Source organism: Salvelinus namaycush, chromosome 18 (assembly GCF_016432855.1).
Source record: "Salvelinus namaycush isolate Seneca chromosome 18, SaNama_1.0, whole genome shotgun sequence".
In the NCBI taxonomy this organism is placed as follows: Eukaryota; Metazoa; Chordata; class Actinopteri; order Salmoniformes; family Salmonidae; genus Salvelinus; species Salvelinus namaycush.
The window spans coordinates 13,086,958-13,106,922 of record NC_052324.1 but is presented as its reverse complement, the minus strand read 5'-3'; the positions used below and the strand labels follow the sequence as shown (position 1 = coordinate 13,106,922).

Genomic DNA, 19,965 nt, shown 5'->3' with positions numbered 1-19,965 from the left:
TTGGAGTGGCCATCACAAAGCCCTAACCTCAATCCTATAGAAAATTTGTTGGCAGAACTGAAAAAGCGTGTGCGAGCAAGGAGGCCTACAAACCTGACTCAGTTACACCAGCTTTGTCAGTAGGAATGGGCCAAAATTCACCCAACTTATTGTGGGAAGCTTGTGGACTCAAGGACATTCAGAGACTTGTCCCGAAGCCACTCCTGCGTTGTCTTGGTTGTGTGCTTAGGGTTGTTTTCCTGTTGGAAGGTGAACCTTCGCCCCAGTCTGAGGTCCTGAGCGCTCTGGAGCAGGTTTTCATCAAGTATCTCTCTGTACTTTGCTCTGTTCATCTTTCCCTCGATCCTGACTAGTCTCCCAGTCCCTGCCTCTGAAGAACATCCCTACAGCATGATGCTGCCTCCTACATGCTTCACCATAGGGATTGTGCCAGGTTTACCCCAGAAGTAACGCTTGGCATTCAGGCCAAATAGTTTCATCTTGGTTTCATCAGACCAGACAATCTTGTTTCTCATGGTCTGAGAGACCTTTAGGTGCCTTTTGAAAAACTCCAAGCAGGCTGTCATGTGCCTTTTACTGAGGAGTGACTTCTGTCTGGCCACTATACCATAAAGGCCTGATCGGTGGAGTGCTGTAGAGATGGTTGTCCTTCTGGAAGATTCTCCCATGTCCACAGAGGAACTCTGGAGCTCTGTCAGAATGACCATCAGGTTCTTGGTCACCTCCCTGACCAAGGCCCTTCTCTCCCGCTTGCTCAATTTGGTTGGGTGGCCAGCTCTAGGAAGAGTCTTGGTGGTTCCAAACTTCTCCCATTTAAGAATGATGGAGGCCACTGTGTTCTTGGGGACCTTCAATGTTGCAGAATTGTTTTGGTACCCTTCCCCAGATCTGTGCCTCGATACAATAATGTCTCGGAGCTCTACGGACAATTCCTTCATGCTCATAGTTTTTGCTCTGACATGCACTGTCAACTGTGGGACCTTATAGAGAGAGGGGTGTGTCAATTTTGTTACCACAGGTGGACCCAAATCAAGTTGTAGAAACATCTCAAGGATGATGAATGGAAACAGGATGCACCTGAGCTCAATTTCGAGTCTCATACAGTAGCAAATGGTGTGAATACGTATGTAAATAAGATATTTCTGTTTTTTATTTGTAATACATATGCAAACATTTATAAAAAACGTTTTTTGCTCTGTCGTTATGGGGTATCGTGTGTAGATGGATAAGATAAAACAATTATGTAATCAATTTTAGAACTTAGCAAAATGTGGAAAAAGTTAAAAGGTCTGAATAATTTCCGAATGCACTGTATACAGTATATATATATACTCATTCAATGGTTTTCTTTATTTTTACTATTTTATACATTGTAGAATAATAGTGAAGACATCAACATTAGGGAATAACATATATAGAATCATGTAGTATCCAAAAAAGCGTTAAACAAATCAAAATGTATTTAATATTTGATATTCTTTGAAGTAGCCACCCTTTGCCTTTTATGACAGTTTTGCACACTCTTGGCATTCTCTCAACCAGATACATGAGGTAGTCACCTGGAATGCATTTCAATTAGCGCTTGATGATTTTTGTGACTGCACTTGAGGAAACTTTCAAAGATCTTGAAATTTTCCAGATTGACTGACCTTCATGTCTTAAAGTAATGATGGACTGTCGTTGTGTTAAATGCTCATAAAAGTTTGAAAAATGTATTGTTCAAAACAAGCTGTTCAGTTATTTACTACTCTGCCCCTCAGTGACTGCCAGCAGCGACAGTTCCGCCTCTGTGCAAGCATTGCTTGGATTGTGTTGCCATAAGGGGGAACTGCCTATGGCATAATTTATAATAGCACAAAGAAATGGACCGTCCTGGGGCGGTCAAATGTGCGTTTAGTCAGAACTTCTGGGGCTGTGCTCTAGTCTCGTCCCAATCAGTCTCTCGCGCCAGATGGCTTACTTCCGCACGTGACTCTAGGTTGAAGATGGGAACCTAGACATGACTAAATTTGCTCTATCAGATGGCACTAAAGCAAAAAGTAAATTTGTAATTAACTTGTAAATAAATAATCTTAACAGTCATAGGAGCCTGGGCCTTGATAAACCGGACAACTACATCTAACAAGAGTGGTAGGATAGAGGGATACACTAGCAAGACCTTTCTCATCATGGATCTGGTATTGAAAAAAACATGGCCAATTTTGTAGTTTCACCCTGATTCAGGTTCTACTGTAGGTGACAAGTTGTGTGGACAAAACCAGAATAAAACCGGGTGTATCACAAAGCATGAACAAATTAATGAATCAGCTACAGTAATTTTGAGAAATATAGAAAAATAGTTTGAATTATGCCATAGGCTATAGCTATCTAGCTTGCTCAAGGCCCAGGCTCCTATGACTGTTAAGATTATTTATTTACAAGTTAATTACAAATTTACTTTTTACTTTAGTGCCATCTGATAGAGCAAATCAAGCAGGATCTAGCTTGCTAGATAGTTAGAAAATATAAAGTATTTTAAACTCATATCTAACTAACTCAGAAATATGTTTATTAACTGGCTAGTGCATCATGCTTTGCGACTTTATGTTAGCTAGCTATCCCCAGTTAGAAAATGTGTTTTCGATTATTGTATTGCAATAGTGGTCATTCGGTTTTATTATGCAAACGTGAAATAGGTGTATTTATGCTGTCAAATGCACAGATCACTTTATATATCTTCTCAAAGAAACTACCGTTAGTTTGAAAACTTGACATATTTCTGTCATGCTGCATTGTAGACAACAACCATCTCGTGCCCCAGGTATTCTGCCAATCAGTGGCCGCCGCTGATCAACTGTGCCATGTATGGTGTCTGGGAGGATGTAAATAATATCATTTCCCATTCACATTGGATGACAAAATTGTATTCTAAAACTCACTTACCTATGGGGGTCTTTGGCGCTCACTATGATATGAACACATTCTCTCTTGCTGAAGGCTCGTTCTATCCACGATTTCTGTGCCTGTAGAGAGAAGAGAAGACGCTCAGTCACTTCGTCCCTCAAACGCAAACAACAGGATTCTTAACGTGAGAGAGTGAGGCTAGAGCATTACAGGTGCCACATCAAGAGGCATGCAAGCAGCTAGTACCAAGCTAAACCCTCAGTGCGAGTCTGAGCCCAACTCATTACCTGGGAGGAGGAGAGGCATGTCTCTACCAAGTGACAAAGCACTTCATTAGAGTGGGTGGGAGGATCACCATATTAAGCTTCACAATACCTAGGGGATTTAGTAAGTCTTACAGACACATTCTCTTCAAGGACCAGGTAGCTAGCTCTTGCAGAATTTGAAGTGCATATATATAAACCACATAGCCTCAGGTCTCCTATCTGCTATCGACGATTTAAGATGCATATTTGATGTCTTAAAACCAAGCGTTGGAAATGACTATCAAACATTTGCACGCACGCGCACACCGCAGTATAGCAAAACGCAAGCTTACACTTACATGCACTTGTATTTTTAACTCACAAACTCATCCATGCAAACTAACACACACTCAAATGCAAAGATTTTATATAGTTTATCGACACAGGCTTTTCCCCATTGAGATAAAGTGTAGAGAGTAAGTGGATGGTCTGTGCACCCAGGCAGTAAATTCTGTTTGAATGTATTAGATATGAGCAGTTCTTCATCCTGCTCCTGTGGAGTCCATAAATATGGAACATTTCCTAATTTCCATGGTATTATAGCATAACTGACAGCCAATGGAAAGAAACGTGTGTGTCGGTGGGATGCTGCTGTCATGTCTACTGCAGGGTCTGAGGGAGAGAGCTACAACAACAGCACTGGACTGGGATCCGTCACTGACAATATACCTTTTTAAACAGCTTTTTGAGGAGTAGCGGAAGTGAACACTGGAACCCCAAAGAACTTCTGATGAGTTTGTAAACAACAGCTGTTCCGTTGCGGCTGTAAACAGCTAGCTAGCTAACTTGGTCTAGTTGTTTCTCAAGGTCAAAATTACCATAGTATTCGCGGGTGGGATGGTCTTTATGTCTGGGGACTAATCTATTTTTGAAAATGTAAGTTTATATATTTACCAAAGAAGCATCACAACGGGGTGCATTTCCTGCATGGATAGTAACGTTAGCAGCAGGATGTGGCTGCGCCAGTAGGATGTGTAGCTAGTTAGTGTCACGCCCTGACCTTAGATATCTCTGTTTTCTATATATTTTGGTTAGGTCAGGGTGTGACTAGGGTGGGTACTCTAGTGTTGTATGTCTAGGGTTTTGTATGTCTAGGGTTTTGTATGTCTAGGGTTGTGGTAGGTCTAGGGGTTTTGTATTTCTATGTTGGCCTGATATGTTTCCCAATCAGAGACAGCTGTTTATCGTTGTCTCTGATTGGGGATCATATTTAGGCAGCTCTGTTTCCCACTTTCTGTTGTGGGATCTTGTCTATGTGTAGTTGCCTGTCAGCACTCGTTTGTATAGCTTCACGTTTTGTTATTTTGTTAGTTTGTTCAGTGTTTCATTCTTTTAATAAATAAGAATGTACGCATATCACGCTGCGCCTTGGTCCGATCCTTATAACGAACGTGACAGTTAGCTACATGTAAATATGATAGACAGCGTTCCAATTTAAAAATAAAAAAAATACACAAACGTTAGCTTGATCTAAGCTAGGTAGCTAATGATTAGATTTCCAGACCCAAAGAGAGAACTATGACAATACAAAAACACAATTGCAATGAAATATGAAATATTATATCACTTGAGAATAATGAAGCAAGTTCTGGTCTAATTTCTGCAGATGAAGGTCCCAAAGAAAGTCCCAAATCCTGGAGAGACTGAAGAGTATATCTCCAATGGGTTATAAATGCTATTGGTTTACTCTTAGAATTGGTTGTAGGACTACAGAAATTATGTTAAAAGTAACAACGGATAGACCTAGAATATGCATGGCCAACCTTGCTCCTAGAGATCTAGTTACTTGGTGTACAGGTATCCGTTCCAGCCCAGCCCTGACATTATGCTTATGCTTATTATTTATATTACACACTATTCATTTAACTATTCAATCATATCTTCTTTTGGAGTAAACCCAATAATCATTTACATATGCATTCTTTGTATTTTATTAAATAAAGTGTTGATTCTTTGATCTAAGTATCGTGTATTTGTTGGTCATTAAACATTCCCTATTTGTCTGTTTATTTGTTTGTCACAAATTTGTGCTGCAGCTGAAGTCCTTGATCATTGGTGGGGGTGTAACAATCCCTGTACGGCTGACCTAGGATGCAACCCCTGTCCACAACAGCACTTCATACTCACAAAGCAGCATCCATTATCCTACCAAAAGCATGATCTTGGTTGAGCTAGGATAACAGTACTTTAGATCTCAGGGCAGTTGACATCACCGGACAATAGCTACTAGAGCTTTGTCTCACTGTCTTTCCTTGATTACTCACATTCTATCTCCTCACATGTATTGTATCGCAACTATATTGGAGAAGGTACAAGGTCCCTCCACTCTGACCTTTTTCTCCAATGGGTATTTAGAAGGAGGTGAGGAGAGGAATCGAGGATGAATTGAGATAGAGCCTAGCACTAACCTGCCAAGTAGCTCACGTGCTACACACTCACCCCTCGGCTACACTCACTGACCTTCTCCTTCTCCGCATCAACCTCAGCAACCAGCAGGGCTCTTTGTGAATTGAGTCAATCTAGCACCCACAGAATGCATTTTATGGGTATTTCATTCTGCTACATTGACTCAGATCACACAGTCGGAGGCTGAGATACTTTCGGTGGCGTAGGAGGAGGTGAAAGGGGTGCGACTGTAGCAGAGGTGAGTTGCAGGTGAGTTTTAGTAGCCACTGTGATGTGATGTCATCCCCCTGAGACTTGAAGTTGTGTCTCCACCTGTCTTATGAATGTATCTAGATTTTAATATCAAAACTATTTAAGGATACCCTCCTGCAATTTTGCACCGATTTGATTCATTCTGCTACACTCACTGTTCTCCTTCTCCAGTGGTTGGCATGCTAGCTACACGTGTCATTTGATTAGGGTTTGCGTCCCGGACCGGTCAGCCATACAGGGATGGAACTTTGTACATGGCCTTCACTGTGGTCACTCTCCAGGGTATTTCTCTTGCCTCCACTATCCGTGTTCTACCGTTTTGACTACAGTGGATGTGAGATTATTTATGGCATGCATGTTCAATGCAGACATATGATGGGATTAGTATTGGCCTCGTGGGCAAGTCCAATGCACTTGTAATAACTTATAAGAAAATAAAATGCTGATACTGGAAAGATCCGTGTGTGGGTTTTTCCTTTTTCATTAGACAATTAAGGAGGCTAACCATGTTGAAGGATACAAGATTTGACTTTTACAGCTACTGTACATTCCATCATGAAATGGATTAGTGCAAGCCTTGTAATGAAGGTAGGCCTTAAGGATGACATGCACAGGAGATAGACATCATTAGCAAATAGCAATCATGAGGGTGTGCAGAAATTAATATTTGAAGGTTATTTGATTTAATTTCTAAATACATGTTGCTTGAAATAAAGTTGCAATTTGTTTGCTTCATGTTGCGTCATCCTGGTGTAATTAATATGCAGTTCAAAGTTATCACCACTAGGTGTAGGCACCAGCATTTGTATTATAGTCTAGCTTTACTATATGTAAACCAACCACTTGTAACATGGCCTTGTAACGTGAAGTCGATAATACATGCATAGCACAAGCTAGCGGTTAATTAAAACTACAGTACGTTTCTTAATTGAAACTATGAAGGCAATACATCTGGGTAAAATATAGTTGCCTTTTGGAGGAAGAAGATGGAGAGCTAGGCGAGACAGGATGGTGAAGAGGGAGAGAGGGGTTGATAGTGGGGTAATTACTGCTGCTAGCTAACTTTTCATGTAAACAATGTGGCCGTCAAACACTGGACTCGTATACTAGCTACATTTATTTCAGTTATATCGTTCGCTGTCATGAGAGAAATGTATCGATCTAGCTGGCTAACAAGATAAGCTGACCTTTCTCTACCTTCACATCACGCTAGCTCTGTCGTTATTTGCTGTGCTAGCCAAATCAAATCCAATTGTATTTGTCACATGGGCCGAATAAAACAGGTGTAGAACTTACAGTGAAATGCATACTTACAAGCCCTTAAAACCTGTTGAGGACAGAGGGCGCTGTTTTCACTTTGGGGGAAAATCGTGCCCAATTTAAACGGCCTCGTACTCAATTCTTGCTCGTACAATATGCATATTATTATTACTATTGGATAGAAAACACTCTCTAGTTTCTAAAACCGTTTGAATTATTTCTCTGAGTGAAACAGAACTCATTCTGCAGCACATTTCCTGACCAGGAAGTGGAATGTCAGAAATCGATGCTCTGTTCAACTTCCTGCCTATACATGGGCATGACACGTAAGAGTCTACGTACACTTCATACACCTTCCCCTGGTTGTCAAGAGGCGGTGAGAGAAGAAATTTCGTGTTTATCTTGGTCTGAGGTGGAATTAAAGCTCTTTGTATGACGTGACCGTCCATTTCCTGTTTCTGGAGCGCGCGAAAGGGGACATGGATTTGCCTTCTGTTTAGCTGTCGTTATGGACGACTAACATCTCCGGTTTAGATTTTATTTGATACATGTGACCATATCATCGTAAAGTATGTTTTTTCAATATAGTTTAATCAGATTATTGAAATTTTTTCGGGAGTTTTGCCGTGTTCCGTTCTCTGACTTTGTTGACGTTGGAGAGATCCGTGCCACTTGGCAAGTGCCCATGCTAAATCAAGAGGGAAATTTGCCGTTCCAGATCCAAACAACGACTGTTCTGGACAAAGGACACCTTGTCCAACATTCTGACGGAAGATCACCAAAAGTAAGAAACATTTTATGATGCTATTTCTAATATCTGTCGTGCATGTGAACTGGTCGTCGGCGCCCAAGTGTTTCTGGCTATTGTGGCTACGCTAATATAACGCTATATTGTGTTTTCGCTGTAAAACACTTGATAAATCGGAAATATTGTCTGGAATCACAAGATGCCTGTCTTTCAATTGCTGTACACTATGTATTTTTCAGAAATGTTTTATGATGAGTAATTAGGTATTTGACGTTGGTGTCTGTAAATATTATGGCTGCTTTCGGTGCAATTTCTGATTGTAGCTGAAATGTAAACTATGATTTATACCTGAAATATGCAAATTTTTCGAACAAAACATATGCTATACAATAAATATGTTATCAGACTGTCATCTGATGAAGTTGTTTCTTGGTTAGTGGCTATTTATATCTTTATTTGGTCGAATTTGTGATAGCTACTGATGGAGTAAAAAACTGATGGAGTAAGAAAAGTGGTGTCTTTTGCTAACGTGGTTAGCTAATAGATTTACATATTGTGTCTTCCCTGTAAAACATTTTAAAAATCGGACATGTTGGCTGGATTCACAAGATGTGTACCTTTCATATGCTGTATTGGACTTGTTAATGTGTGAAAGTTAAATATTTAAAAAAAAATGTCTTTTGAATTTCGCGCCCTGCACTTGAGCTGGATGTTGTCATAAGTGTACCGGTGTCGGGCTGCACCCCAAACAGGTTAATTGTATTTACTTTACTTCAGTTAATAAATATATTTAGTTATTCTTTATCTCCACGTTGTTTCCCTTTTTGTTACAGGCTTTGAGCCGGTTCGTGACAAGTGGGGGCTTGTCCAGGATCATAAGGTTGGTTACTAGACATTTTGGCGTATAGCATTATGAAGGACTAATACTAGTGTCGTTGGGCTTACTAGTATGTGTGTTGTGTTTGGGAGAAAACGTGGAGTTAATGTTTGAGAATTCTGTTAATGTCTGAATTCTTGTTTTATCTTTTGATACAGCTTGTTTGAGTTGTAATGTTTGGTGCCCAGTACTGGTTGCCTTTGTTTGTTTGGTAAACTTGCCACTGCAGTGGATAGTTGGTTGTGTGCTGCGTTGGAGAGAGTATATTGGTTCGTTTCCAGGCCCCTGCCCAGGCTGGAAACTCTTGCTCTACTCGCTGTTGGGACATCGGTCCGAGGAGGTGAGTACAATCGGCTGAGTACTTCAGTGGGAGATTTGTGAAGGGTAGTGACTCTTACTACCCGGAGCTATAGCATTTTTCCCCTGTTAGGCTTAGCGACGTGTTTCATTTTGGAATACGTTGGACATGGTTATTTTTGTGTGGTGTCTGTGGACTGAGCAGTTGTCTCGGGGGCACATCCGTGGCTTGGGGGAATCTGCCAGCGTGCTGGGGGGTTTATTTCCTTGCCAGCGGGCTACAGTGCATAATTACCCACCGCATATCTGCACGAAGACTAGGGTTGAGTTACTGTAGGTTTTGGGGAAGCTCCATATATATATATATATATCTTATCTCTCTCTTCTGTGGTGCCCAGTGTGATTGTCACTTATCTTGTGGTCCGGTCTGGTGTGTTCAGCAGAGGGAAAGAGCGTGAGATTTTTTTTTGTATTTACTTCTGACTATGGCGTCTAATGTAGACAAGTTAATTCGCTTTCCATCAGAGGAACTGTTGGAATTATGTACTAAAGATCAGCTGTTGAAGATTGCTGAACACTACAAGGTTGAAATTAGTGATAAACATAAAAAAAGTATATTAGGTTAATATTGAAGGCCAATCTGATGGAGAGTGGTATTCTTGAAGTTATCACTGGGGCAGCCTCTGCTGAGGACTCGCCGTCTCCCCATAACGTTACAATGGCCGCTCCATCTGTTAGACCTAGTAGTCTTCTTTTTGAACAACAGAAAGAACTGCTTCTGTTACAGCTAGAGCATGATCGTGAGAAGCTAGAGCATGATCGTGTAAAGTATGAAAAATAATTGGAATTTAAACAGGATTTGGAGCGTGCTAAAATCAAGCTGCAGCAAGAGCGGCTAGAGTTAGGGAAGGAAAGCTCTCAGTGGAGAGTTTGATCTGGGAAGGTGACCCAGATTTACCTAGGGGTCGTTCCTCTTTTGGTCGTGCCCTGGACACATTTGATATTGTTGGGAACTTACGGTTGTTGCCTAAATTTAATGCGAAGGACCCTGAGACATGCTTTTCGTTGTTTGAGCGTGTTGCTGATGCTAGGAGTTGGCCTAATTCTGACCGCACTTTAATGTTGCAGTGTGTGTTGACTGGTAAAGCGCAGGAAGCATATTCAGCTCTTAGTGTAGCCGACAGTGTCAGTTATGATGAGGTTAAAATGGCTGTGTTACAGATTTACGAATTGGTTCCTGAGGCTTACCGCCAACGATTTAGAACTTTAAAAAGGGATAATAAACAGACTCATGTTGAGTTTGCGCGAGAGTTGTCTTCACAGTTTAATCGATGGTGTTCCGCCTCGGCAGTTATGACTTTCCATTGGCTGTGTGATCTGATTATGCTAGAGCAATTTAAGGACACAATGCCTGATCATATAGCCATGTACATTAACGAGCAAAAAAGTAAAGACTGTCGCTGAAGCTGCGGTTTTGGCGGACGAGTATGTTTTGACTCACAAAAGTGTCTTTGCAGAGCCCCGTATTCGGAGTGAGTGGGGGCGTTAGAAATTTGGGCCTCGCTCACCGAGATACTCTGGTTCACGGGCAGAGTTTCATTCAACTAGGGTTGAGCCTGACTCCCGTGGTAAAGCTGACTTTGGTCAAGATTGTCACTACTGTCAAGGTTCGGGTCACTGGAAAAACGAATGTCCGGTTCTCAGGGCTAGGGGTAAATTCAGTACTTGTGCTTACGTTAAATCTAAGCCTACGGCGTTAGCTGCGGCTGTTCCACATCAGTTCACTCCTGACACATTGTCTCATGCCCAGGGACATGTGAAAGTCCCTATTGACACAGACTATTTACCTTTCATTACAGAGGGTTTTGTGTCGATGTTAAGAAGTAAGGACCTAGTGCCAGTGAAGATCCTGAGAGACACAGGTGCCTCTGAATCGTTTGTGTTGGAATCTGTGTTACCCTTCTCTGCTGAGACTGATTCAGGAAGTAGTGTTCTAATTAGGGTAATAGGTTTGAACACTCTGTCAGTTCTATTGCATAAACTGATGTTGGATTGTGAACTGGGGAAAGGAGATACCCCCCTATTGAGGGTATCGACGTTATCCTTGGGAATAACTTGGCTGGTGAGCGTGTACGGCATGTTGTGTTTCCATCTCTAGTGGTTTCCGCTAAGCCGTCATTTGTAGGTATTCCTGATGAGTGTGCAGAGTTTCACAGAGGTGTTCTCTGCGTGTGCAGTGACACGTTCTATGAGCTGTGGCAACCTGGTCATTGCGCCAGCTAACGAGAATACCACAAATAGGTATGTCACTGCTTTCCCTGTTATCCCGTTATCTGTACCCCGCTCCGATCTAATCAATGTGCAACGGACTGACCCCACATTAGAAGAGTTGAGTGACCAAAGTTTGGCGTGGAACAGTTGGGCGATGTCGCACATGGCTATTTTATCCAAGAGGATGTCCTGATGAGAAAGTGGGTGTCTCATGATAGTTGTTTTTTGGAGGAGGCGATTAGTCAGGTTGTTGTACGTGTTAAGCTTCGTGAGTTGGTGTTGACAACATCCCACAACGACGTTGCTGGACATATGGTTGCGAGGAAAACCTACAACCGCATATTAAGACATTTCTTTTGGCCTAGGTTAAAGAGAGATGTTTCTGAGTTCATCAAAACTTGTCACACCTGTCAATTAACTGGTAAACCTAATCAAGCTATTAAGCCGGTACCACTGTTTCCTATTCCTGTAAACAGCCAACCTTTTGAGTATCTGGTTATTGACTGTGTTGGTCCTCTGCCTCGTTCTAAAAAGGGTAGTAGTTACCTGTTCACTGTGATGTGTCAGACCACTAGATGTTCTGCTGCCTATCCTCTCCGGCCTATTACAACTAAGTCTGTGCTAAAAGATTTGATTCAGTTTATCTCACTGTTTGGAATCCCTAAGGTCATTCAGAGTGATCAAGGATCTAATTTCACCTCTAATCTGTTTGGTCAGGTTCTGCAACAGCTCCATATTAAACACAATTTGTCTAGCGCCTGTCACTCGCAAAGTCAAGGAGCACTGGAACGTTTCCATCAAACACTTAAGTCTTTGTTGAGAGCTTATTGTACTGAGATGGATAAGGATTGGGAGGAGGGGTTGCCTTGGTTACTGTTAGCCGCTAGGGAGGTTTCACAGGAGAGCACGGGTTTCAGTCCAAATGACCTTGTGTTTGGACATAGGGTGCGTGGACTTCTATCTGTTCTCCAGGATGACTGGAAGTCTCCCGAGCCCCCTCAGTCCCTGTTATCTTATGTGTGTGATTTCTGGCGACGCCTGTACGCCACTGGTGAAATGGCTAAAGAGAAGCTATCATCTTCACAGGAGAGGATGAAGGGCATATTTGATCGCCGAACTGAGCCTCGTCACCAATTGTTGATTCTCCTTTTCAAGCCAAGTTTCAAGGTCCATTTACGGTTGTGCGCCAGTGCACTGAGCAAAACTATCTTGTTGCCACTCCAGAATGGAGAAAAGCACACCAACTGTGCCAGGTAAATTTGTGTGACTGGTATGGTGTTCCGGGGTCCTTGTTCGTCCCCGGTTTTATGGGGGGGACGACCCTCCCACTGTCTGCCGAATTCTTTCTCTTTGCTATTGTTTTCCTTAATAGGATGTCGGCGGGCGGAGCCGGGAGCGTCATCAGAGAAATGGGACACACCTGGGCTCGGGTGTGACCCAGGATAAATGCACCTCTTCTCAATTCATTGGAGAGACTCTCTCCATGCAGACAGACGTATTTTGGTTTAGGCATTTTTGTGGCTGTTTTGTTTGTTTGCGTTGACACTCTTCAACACCCCTCATTATCACATGTATACACGCAACCACTCACTTACACTACTGAATACACACATCATTGTTAATTGTATTTACTTTACTTCAGTTAATAAATATATTTTGTTATTCTTTATCTCCACGTTGTGTCCCTTTTTGTTACGGGCTTCGAGTCGGTTTGTGACACAGCAGGAGCGGTAGAGATACTCTGAATGATCGGCTATGAAAAGCCAACTGACATTTACTCCTGAGGTGCTGACCTGTTGCTCCCTCTACAACCACTGTGATTATTATTATTTGACCCTGCTGGTCATCTATGAACATTTGAACATCTTGGCCATGTTCTGTTATAATCTCCACCCGGCACAGCCAGAAGAGGACTGGCCACCCCTCATAGCCTGTTCCTCTCTCGATTTCTTCCTAGGTTCCTGCCTTTCTAGTTTCTAGTTTTTCCTAGCCACCGTGCTTCTACACCTGCATTGCTTGCTGTTTGGGGTTTTAGGCTGGGTTTCTGTACAGCACTTTGTGACATCAGTTGATGTAAGAAGGGTTTTATAAATACATTTGATGGATTGATTGATCCCCAGGGGCAATCTACCTGCCCTCCAGGACACCTACAGCACCCGATGTCACAGGAAGGCCAAAAAGATCATCAAGGACAACAACCACCCGAGCCACTGCCTGTTCATCCCGCTATCATCCAGAAGGCGAGGTCAATACAGGTACATCAAAGCTGGGACGGAGAGCCTGAAAAACAGCTTCTGTCTCAAGGCCATCAGACTGTTAAACAGCTATCACTAACATAGAGAGGCTGCTGCCAACATACAGACTCAAATCTCTGGCCAATTGAATAAATGGGCTTAATAAAGGTAGTCACTAGTCACCTTAAATAACGCCACTTTAATCATATTTACATATCCTACATTACTTATCTCATATGTTTATACTGTTCTATACCATCTACTGCATCTTGCCTATCATTAGTCACTTTAAATAACGCCACTTTAATAATGTTTACATATCCTACATTACTCATCTCATATGTATATACTGCTCTATACCATCTACTGCATCTTGCCTATGCCGCACGGCCATCGCTCATCCATATATTTATATGTACATATTCTTATTCATCGCTTACATTTGTGTGTATAAGGTAGTTGTTGTTAATTTGTTAAATTACTTGTTGTTGTTTGTGTAGACCCCATCCACACAGGAAGTATTAGTTGGCATGAGGTTTTGCGGACTGAGCATGACAGTAGGGGTGTCTGGGAACACGGCACCTCCCAACTACGGGATGGGACAGCTAAAAGACACAGCAGGATGGGAACCGAGCCTCCCTTTAACCCGCAGCAGCTATGGCAGGAACACCACACGGCAAAATATTTGTTTTTTTCTCTGGCTTTTATTCTGGGAGAAATCCCATCCCCCTTATTCCCAACCCACTCTGCTTGTACAGGGCTTTCCTCTCTGTCGGAAAAAGAACAACACACTGTCTCTCCGCCTGACTGGCCCTGTCACCCCACGGCATGCCAAAATCCCTGCCGGCACGACCTCCAACCCCCGACCGCCTGGCAGGCCGAACTCCACACAGGCACACTTACCCTGACACCAGACTTCCCATGATTAACCATTACTCTGAACACGGGAAGGGGAGGGGCGGGGGGGGGGGCTACTTTAGACGGGTCAACCTGACTCAGCGAGCATCTCCCCCCCCCCCCCCCCGACAGTTTGGGGCCAATGTGCTCATACACTGCTGCGCACAAAGTAGATCCCTCCCGTTTCCGACGGGAGTAAGTGTAACAGCGATGGCATGAGACTGACGATGTTTTCATGTTCTCGGTAAAAGCACGGTGGGAGCAGAGGAACATAAGATAAGATCAGAAAATCACACAACAGGGAAAACACAACAGAAAACCATAACTGGAATACAAAATGGACACAGAGACCACAAGACCCCTGCACTACCCTCCATTTTATGTGTGCTCTTTCCCTTTAATCTCTATCCCTGTGTGTGGTCTAGATTTCTACACACTGTACAGTAAAGTGAACATTATCTTTACCCCCAGGCTTTCTCTGTCTCCATCTCGCCGATCGTATTTATGAGTTTTGACTTAACTTTATAAAAAAATACAAAAAATAAATGAGAATCATATTTCAACTCTGAAAATAGAACTGAAATTATGTTTTGTTACTGTGTGAAGATATTCTCTGTAACTTAATTGCTGTCAAACTGATTTTGGAAGATGCTCCTGGTTTTACTAATTGGACCTCTGGCAGAAGCAGTGAGACAAAGGATTAGATGCTTAGCTACTTGTATCAATTGCACTTCAAATGTTTTAGTCACCATGTGCATGAAATAAAGAGCAAAATGCCTTTGGAATTGTCTTTGTCTTTTCAATTACTTTTCCTTTATTTTAGACAAATGCAAACAGTGGAAGATTCCAATTAACCTCAAAGCACAATTTTCATTGTGCTTCTTTCATGATGGTCAGGCGAAAATACACGCTTTTTGTATGAGCATCTTATTTTAATTGACTGTCCCAGTTAGGCGACTCATGACAAGGGTTACAAAATTCCCGGAACTTTCAATAAATTCCCTGGTTTTCCTGGATTCCTGGGAATCAAGAGGGAATAAAATGGAAATCTGGAATCCTCCAACCATGATTTCTGGAAAACCAGGGAATTTATTGAAAGGTCCAGGAATTTTGCAAGCCCTACTTATAACTGAGGAAGATGCACTTTAGCATACTGTATAGTGAGACACTTGTTTTGGAAGAAGTATTATCATAATTTGACCAGTTTTTCACAGCAGGAAAATAATCCTGCAGCAACAGGTCATAAAAAAAAATGTTGGGGGATGATACATTTTTTGTTAGGTCAAACCAAGTTTGACATTTTAAATACACTACAATATTGTATTTCCTGCTGCACAGGAAGATTTTCTGTGACAAGTGATCAAATTAAAATATTACACCTATATATTATTTAAATATGAGTGATGGTCAGAACAGTAAGTGAAATATAAAAAATCTTTCATGTTCTCTCCTGTGTCCACAGCAGTTAGTATTTGAAGCTCACATAATATTGTATATATTATGTTCGTAGAAAGGTACATCAATTATTCAAATGAAGGCCACTAGAGGCCATGGAGAACAGTAAATGGAAATGAGGATTTTATAAAGGAAAGTAATACCTCAAATGAAACAGAATCTCTTGACAAAAATAAAGTTACATTTAATTTCCTAACGAATACAAAATACAGCAATGAATTTATGTAAACTGAATATAGAAAAGTTAATGGAATAAAGAGAAATGACAGTGGATTAAAGACCATCTAAAACCTTCTGTTTTAAGTGGTACCAATTATTTTCCTTTTCTTGTGGTTGTTAAGTCTGGGCTACATCAAAATGTCCTTCAATAAAAACCAGTACCTGTGAGAATTCACAACAGTTTCTCCTATCATGTCTCTGCACAGAGAATGTGTTATTTTTGTGCTGTTAAATGAGACTACATTAGCTGCGAGAGATAGGCCTATTTAGCCTCTCTTGGAGGACAATGAAAATTCAATAAGAAGTGCTTATTTATTATTAGAAACCAGTAGGTTTACACCTCAGAACCTTCACTAGGGACTCTGTCGAGTTAGAATAAAGTACTGTAGATCAAAAACAGCACTCCTGAATCAGACACCTTAGTCACTTACCTGAGTGTGTTGCTGTGCTGCATTGCTGGGAGCGTTCTGTGAAAAGCAGGGCCAGTGCTGAAGGCATCTCTATCTCTCTAAACCTCACACTCTCGCTGGACCCTGACACCAGTCCTGTCCAGTCCACCCCACGGTCTAAAGGCTTTAAGGCTAAACCAGAGCCACTGTGGCCCTGTGATCCCACTGGAATGTGTGTGTGTCAGAGGAGGCTGGTGGGAGGAGCTACAGGAAGACATACTCATTGTAATGGCTGGGATGGAATAAATGGAACAAGTTAAACATGTACTTTCTATTTGTTTGATACCGTTCCATTAATTTAATTCCAGCCATTACAATAAGCCCGTCCTCCTATAGCTCCTCCCACCAGCCTCCTCTGGTGTATGTATGTGTGCATGTGGAACTATAGGGGGATTAGTCTGATCAGAAAGACCCACTGCTGAAACTCCACAGCCTTGACAAACTCCTTTCTCTCACCCCCCTGGTCTATCCAATCAGACGCCCCAAAAGTAACAAATCCCTCATTACTGTATCAGATAGAGAAAACTCTGCTCATTTCCATCATTCCACACACACACACACACACACACACACACACACACACACACACACACACACACACACACACACACACACACACACACACACACACACACACACACACACACACACACACACACACAAACGTGCACAATAGGTACATTTGTGACAACAACACATCTGCAGATGTTTATTTACTGTAACAACACTACAAGTATTCTCTCCACCATGAATGCCTGAATGGGCCTTCTTCCCAGTTCTCACTGTTGTGGCAGTGGACAGCTTTCTGTCAAGGAGATTGCCCACTAGGGAGAGCTGAGTGGCAAGAGGCCATATTAGCCAGGGCATCGCGTCACTCAGATATTCATTGCAGTGAGTCCTCTCTATAAGTGCTCACCTGTCTGCTTCCTGTCTCCACAGCCATTGGTAGGAGTGAGCAGCACATAACAATCCTGACACCTCCAAGAACTGCTGAGACGGCCTAATGGGGACCTTCTAGGATTTAGTGCAGATTATTATTACATTATCTCTCTCCTCTTACCTCCATATACACTTTGGTTCAAAAGATTGGGGTCTCTTAGAAAGGCCCTTGTTTTCCATGAAAACATACATGAAATGAGTTGCAAAATGAATAGGAAATATAGTCAAGACGTTGACAAGGTTATAAATAATGATTTTTAATTGAAAAAATATATTGTGTCCTTCAAACCTTGCTTTCGTCAAAGAATCTTCCATTTGCAGCAATTGCAGCCTTGCAGACCTTTGGCATTCTAGTTGTCAATTTGTTGAGGTAATCTGAAGAGATTTCACCCCATGCTTTCTGAAGCACCTCCCATAAATTGGATTGGCTTGATGGGCACTTCTTACGTACCATACGGTCAAGCTGCTCCCACAACAGCTCAATAGGGTTGAGATCTGGTGACTGTGCTGGCCACTCCATTATAGACAGAATACCAGCTGACTGCTTCTTCCCTAAATAGTTCTTGCATAGTTTGGAGCTGTGCTTTGGGTCATTGTCCTGTTGTAGGAGGAAATTGGCTCCAATTATTCGCCATCTACAGGGTATGGCATGGCGTTGCAAAATGGAGTGATAGCCTTCAAGATCTCTTTTACCCTGTATAAATCTCCCACTTTACTACCACCAAAACACCCCAGACCATCACATTGCGTCCACCATGGTTTACAAATGGGTCAAGCACTCCTCCATTATCTTTAAATTTTTTCTGCGCCTCACGAATGTTCTTCTTTGTGATCCGAACACCTCAAACTTAGATTAGTCTGCCCATAACACTTTTTTTCCAATCTCCCTCTGTCTAGTGTCTGTTATTTTGCCCATCTTAATCTTTTCTTTTTATTGGCCCATCTGAGATATGGCTATTTCTTTGCAACTCTGCCTAGAAGGCCAGCATCCCGGAGTCGCCTCTTCACTGTTGACGTTGAGACTGGTGTTTTTTGGGTACTATTTAATGAATCTGCCAGTTGAGGACTAGTGAGGCACCTGTTTCTCAAACTAGACACTCTAATGTACTTGTCCTCTTGCTCTGTTGTGCACCGGGGCCTCCCACTCCTCTTTCTATTCTGGTTAGAGCCAGATTGCGCTGTTCTGTGAAGGGAGTAGTACACAGTGTTGTACGAGATCTTCAGTTTCTTGGCAAATTCTCGCATTGAAAAGCCTTAATTTCTCAGAACAAGAATAGACTGACGAGTTTCAGAAGAAAGATCTTTGTTTCTGGTCATTTTGAGCCTGTAATCAAACTCACAAATGCTGATTCTCCAGATACTCAATTAGTCTAAAGAAGGCCAGTTTTACTGCTTCTTTAATCAGTACAACTGTTTTCAGCTGTGCTAACATAATTGCAAAAGGGTTTTCTAATGATCAATTAGCCTAAAATGATCAACTTGGATTAGCTAACACAACGTGCCATTGGAACACAGGAGTGATGGTTGCTGATAATGGGCCTCTGTAATGGGCCTCTGTAGATATTCCATTAAATAAAACTGACGTTTCCAGCTGCAATAGTCATTTACAACATTAACAATGTCTACACTGTATTTCTGATCAATTTGACGTTTTTTTTATGGACAAAAAAATGTGCTTTTCTTTCAAAAACAACAACATTTCTAAGTGACCCCAAACTTTTGAACGGTAGTGTAAGTGTGTATGTGTTTGTGTGTGTGCATGTGCATGTGTTTGAATTTGTGTGGCTCTTAGTGTTTTTGTGTAAGCAGGTTGTAACTCAGAAGGCCATAGTACAATTTTGTGTTCATATGTGTGTTTAGTTTATGCATTTGTGGTTTGTGTATTTCCCTCAATGTCTGTGTACGTGTGTTTGTTTGAGTAGGATTTTAATTTAGTGCAGATTAGAGTACTATTAGAGTGTTTTTTCACCGGTTTCCCCCCTGTTCAGGCTAATTAAAACCTGCCCATATTACTTTTAAAGCTGTATAATCCCTGGATTAGCAGACCAAGCACAAACAGGATATAAACCAGCACTTCAAAAGATCAGTGTAACAGCTTGACCTCGCCAGCTACCCCCAGCAGACCTGCCCTCTGAGCAACTTTCCATCCGAAGAAATGGCTGGGGGGAAAAAAAGCTCATTTGGCAACATATCCTGCATTAGCCATACACATTGGCCTATGTGTATTATACTTATCAGCGTAGCATTCTGACGTAACTGTTGAATTGGCAACAAAGAAAAAGGTGACATCTTGACCCCATCAAATTAAATAAACAGAGGAATCACTTAAATACTTTATCTAAACACTTTGTTTAATATAGGGCAGCATCAAATTACAGTGGCTGCCTTAGCTAAATACACAGACCATCTGAGAAAATCTAGACTTGTCGCAACCCATGAGTATGAGTATGGGATTGTAGCCAGGTACAAAATC

General features: G+C 41.8%; 1 protein-coding gene across 1 annotated transcript in view; it reads right to left on the bottom strand.

Annotated features, from left to right (window-relative positions):
• The window catches only part of trpm3 (transient receptor potential cation channel, subfamily M, member 3), a 211,401-nt gene that overhangs the window by 109,892 nt on the left and 81,544 nt on the right, over window positions 1-19,965 (bottom strand). Inside the window, exon 2 of the mRNA XM_039012744.1 lies at window positions 2,923-3,002. Coding sequence (XP_038868672.1) covers window positions 2,923-3,002 — 80 coding nt within the window. The remainder of the gene's footprint in view (window positions 1-2,922; window positions 3,003-19,965) is intronic.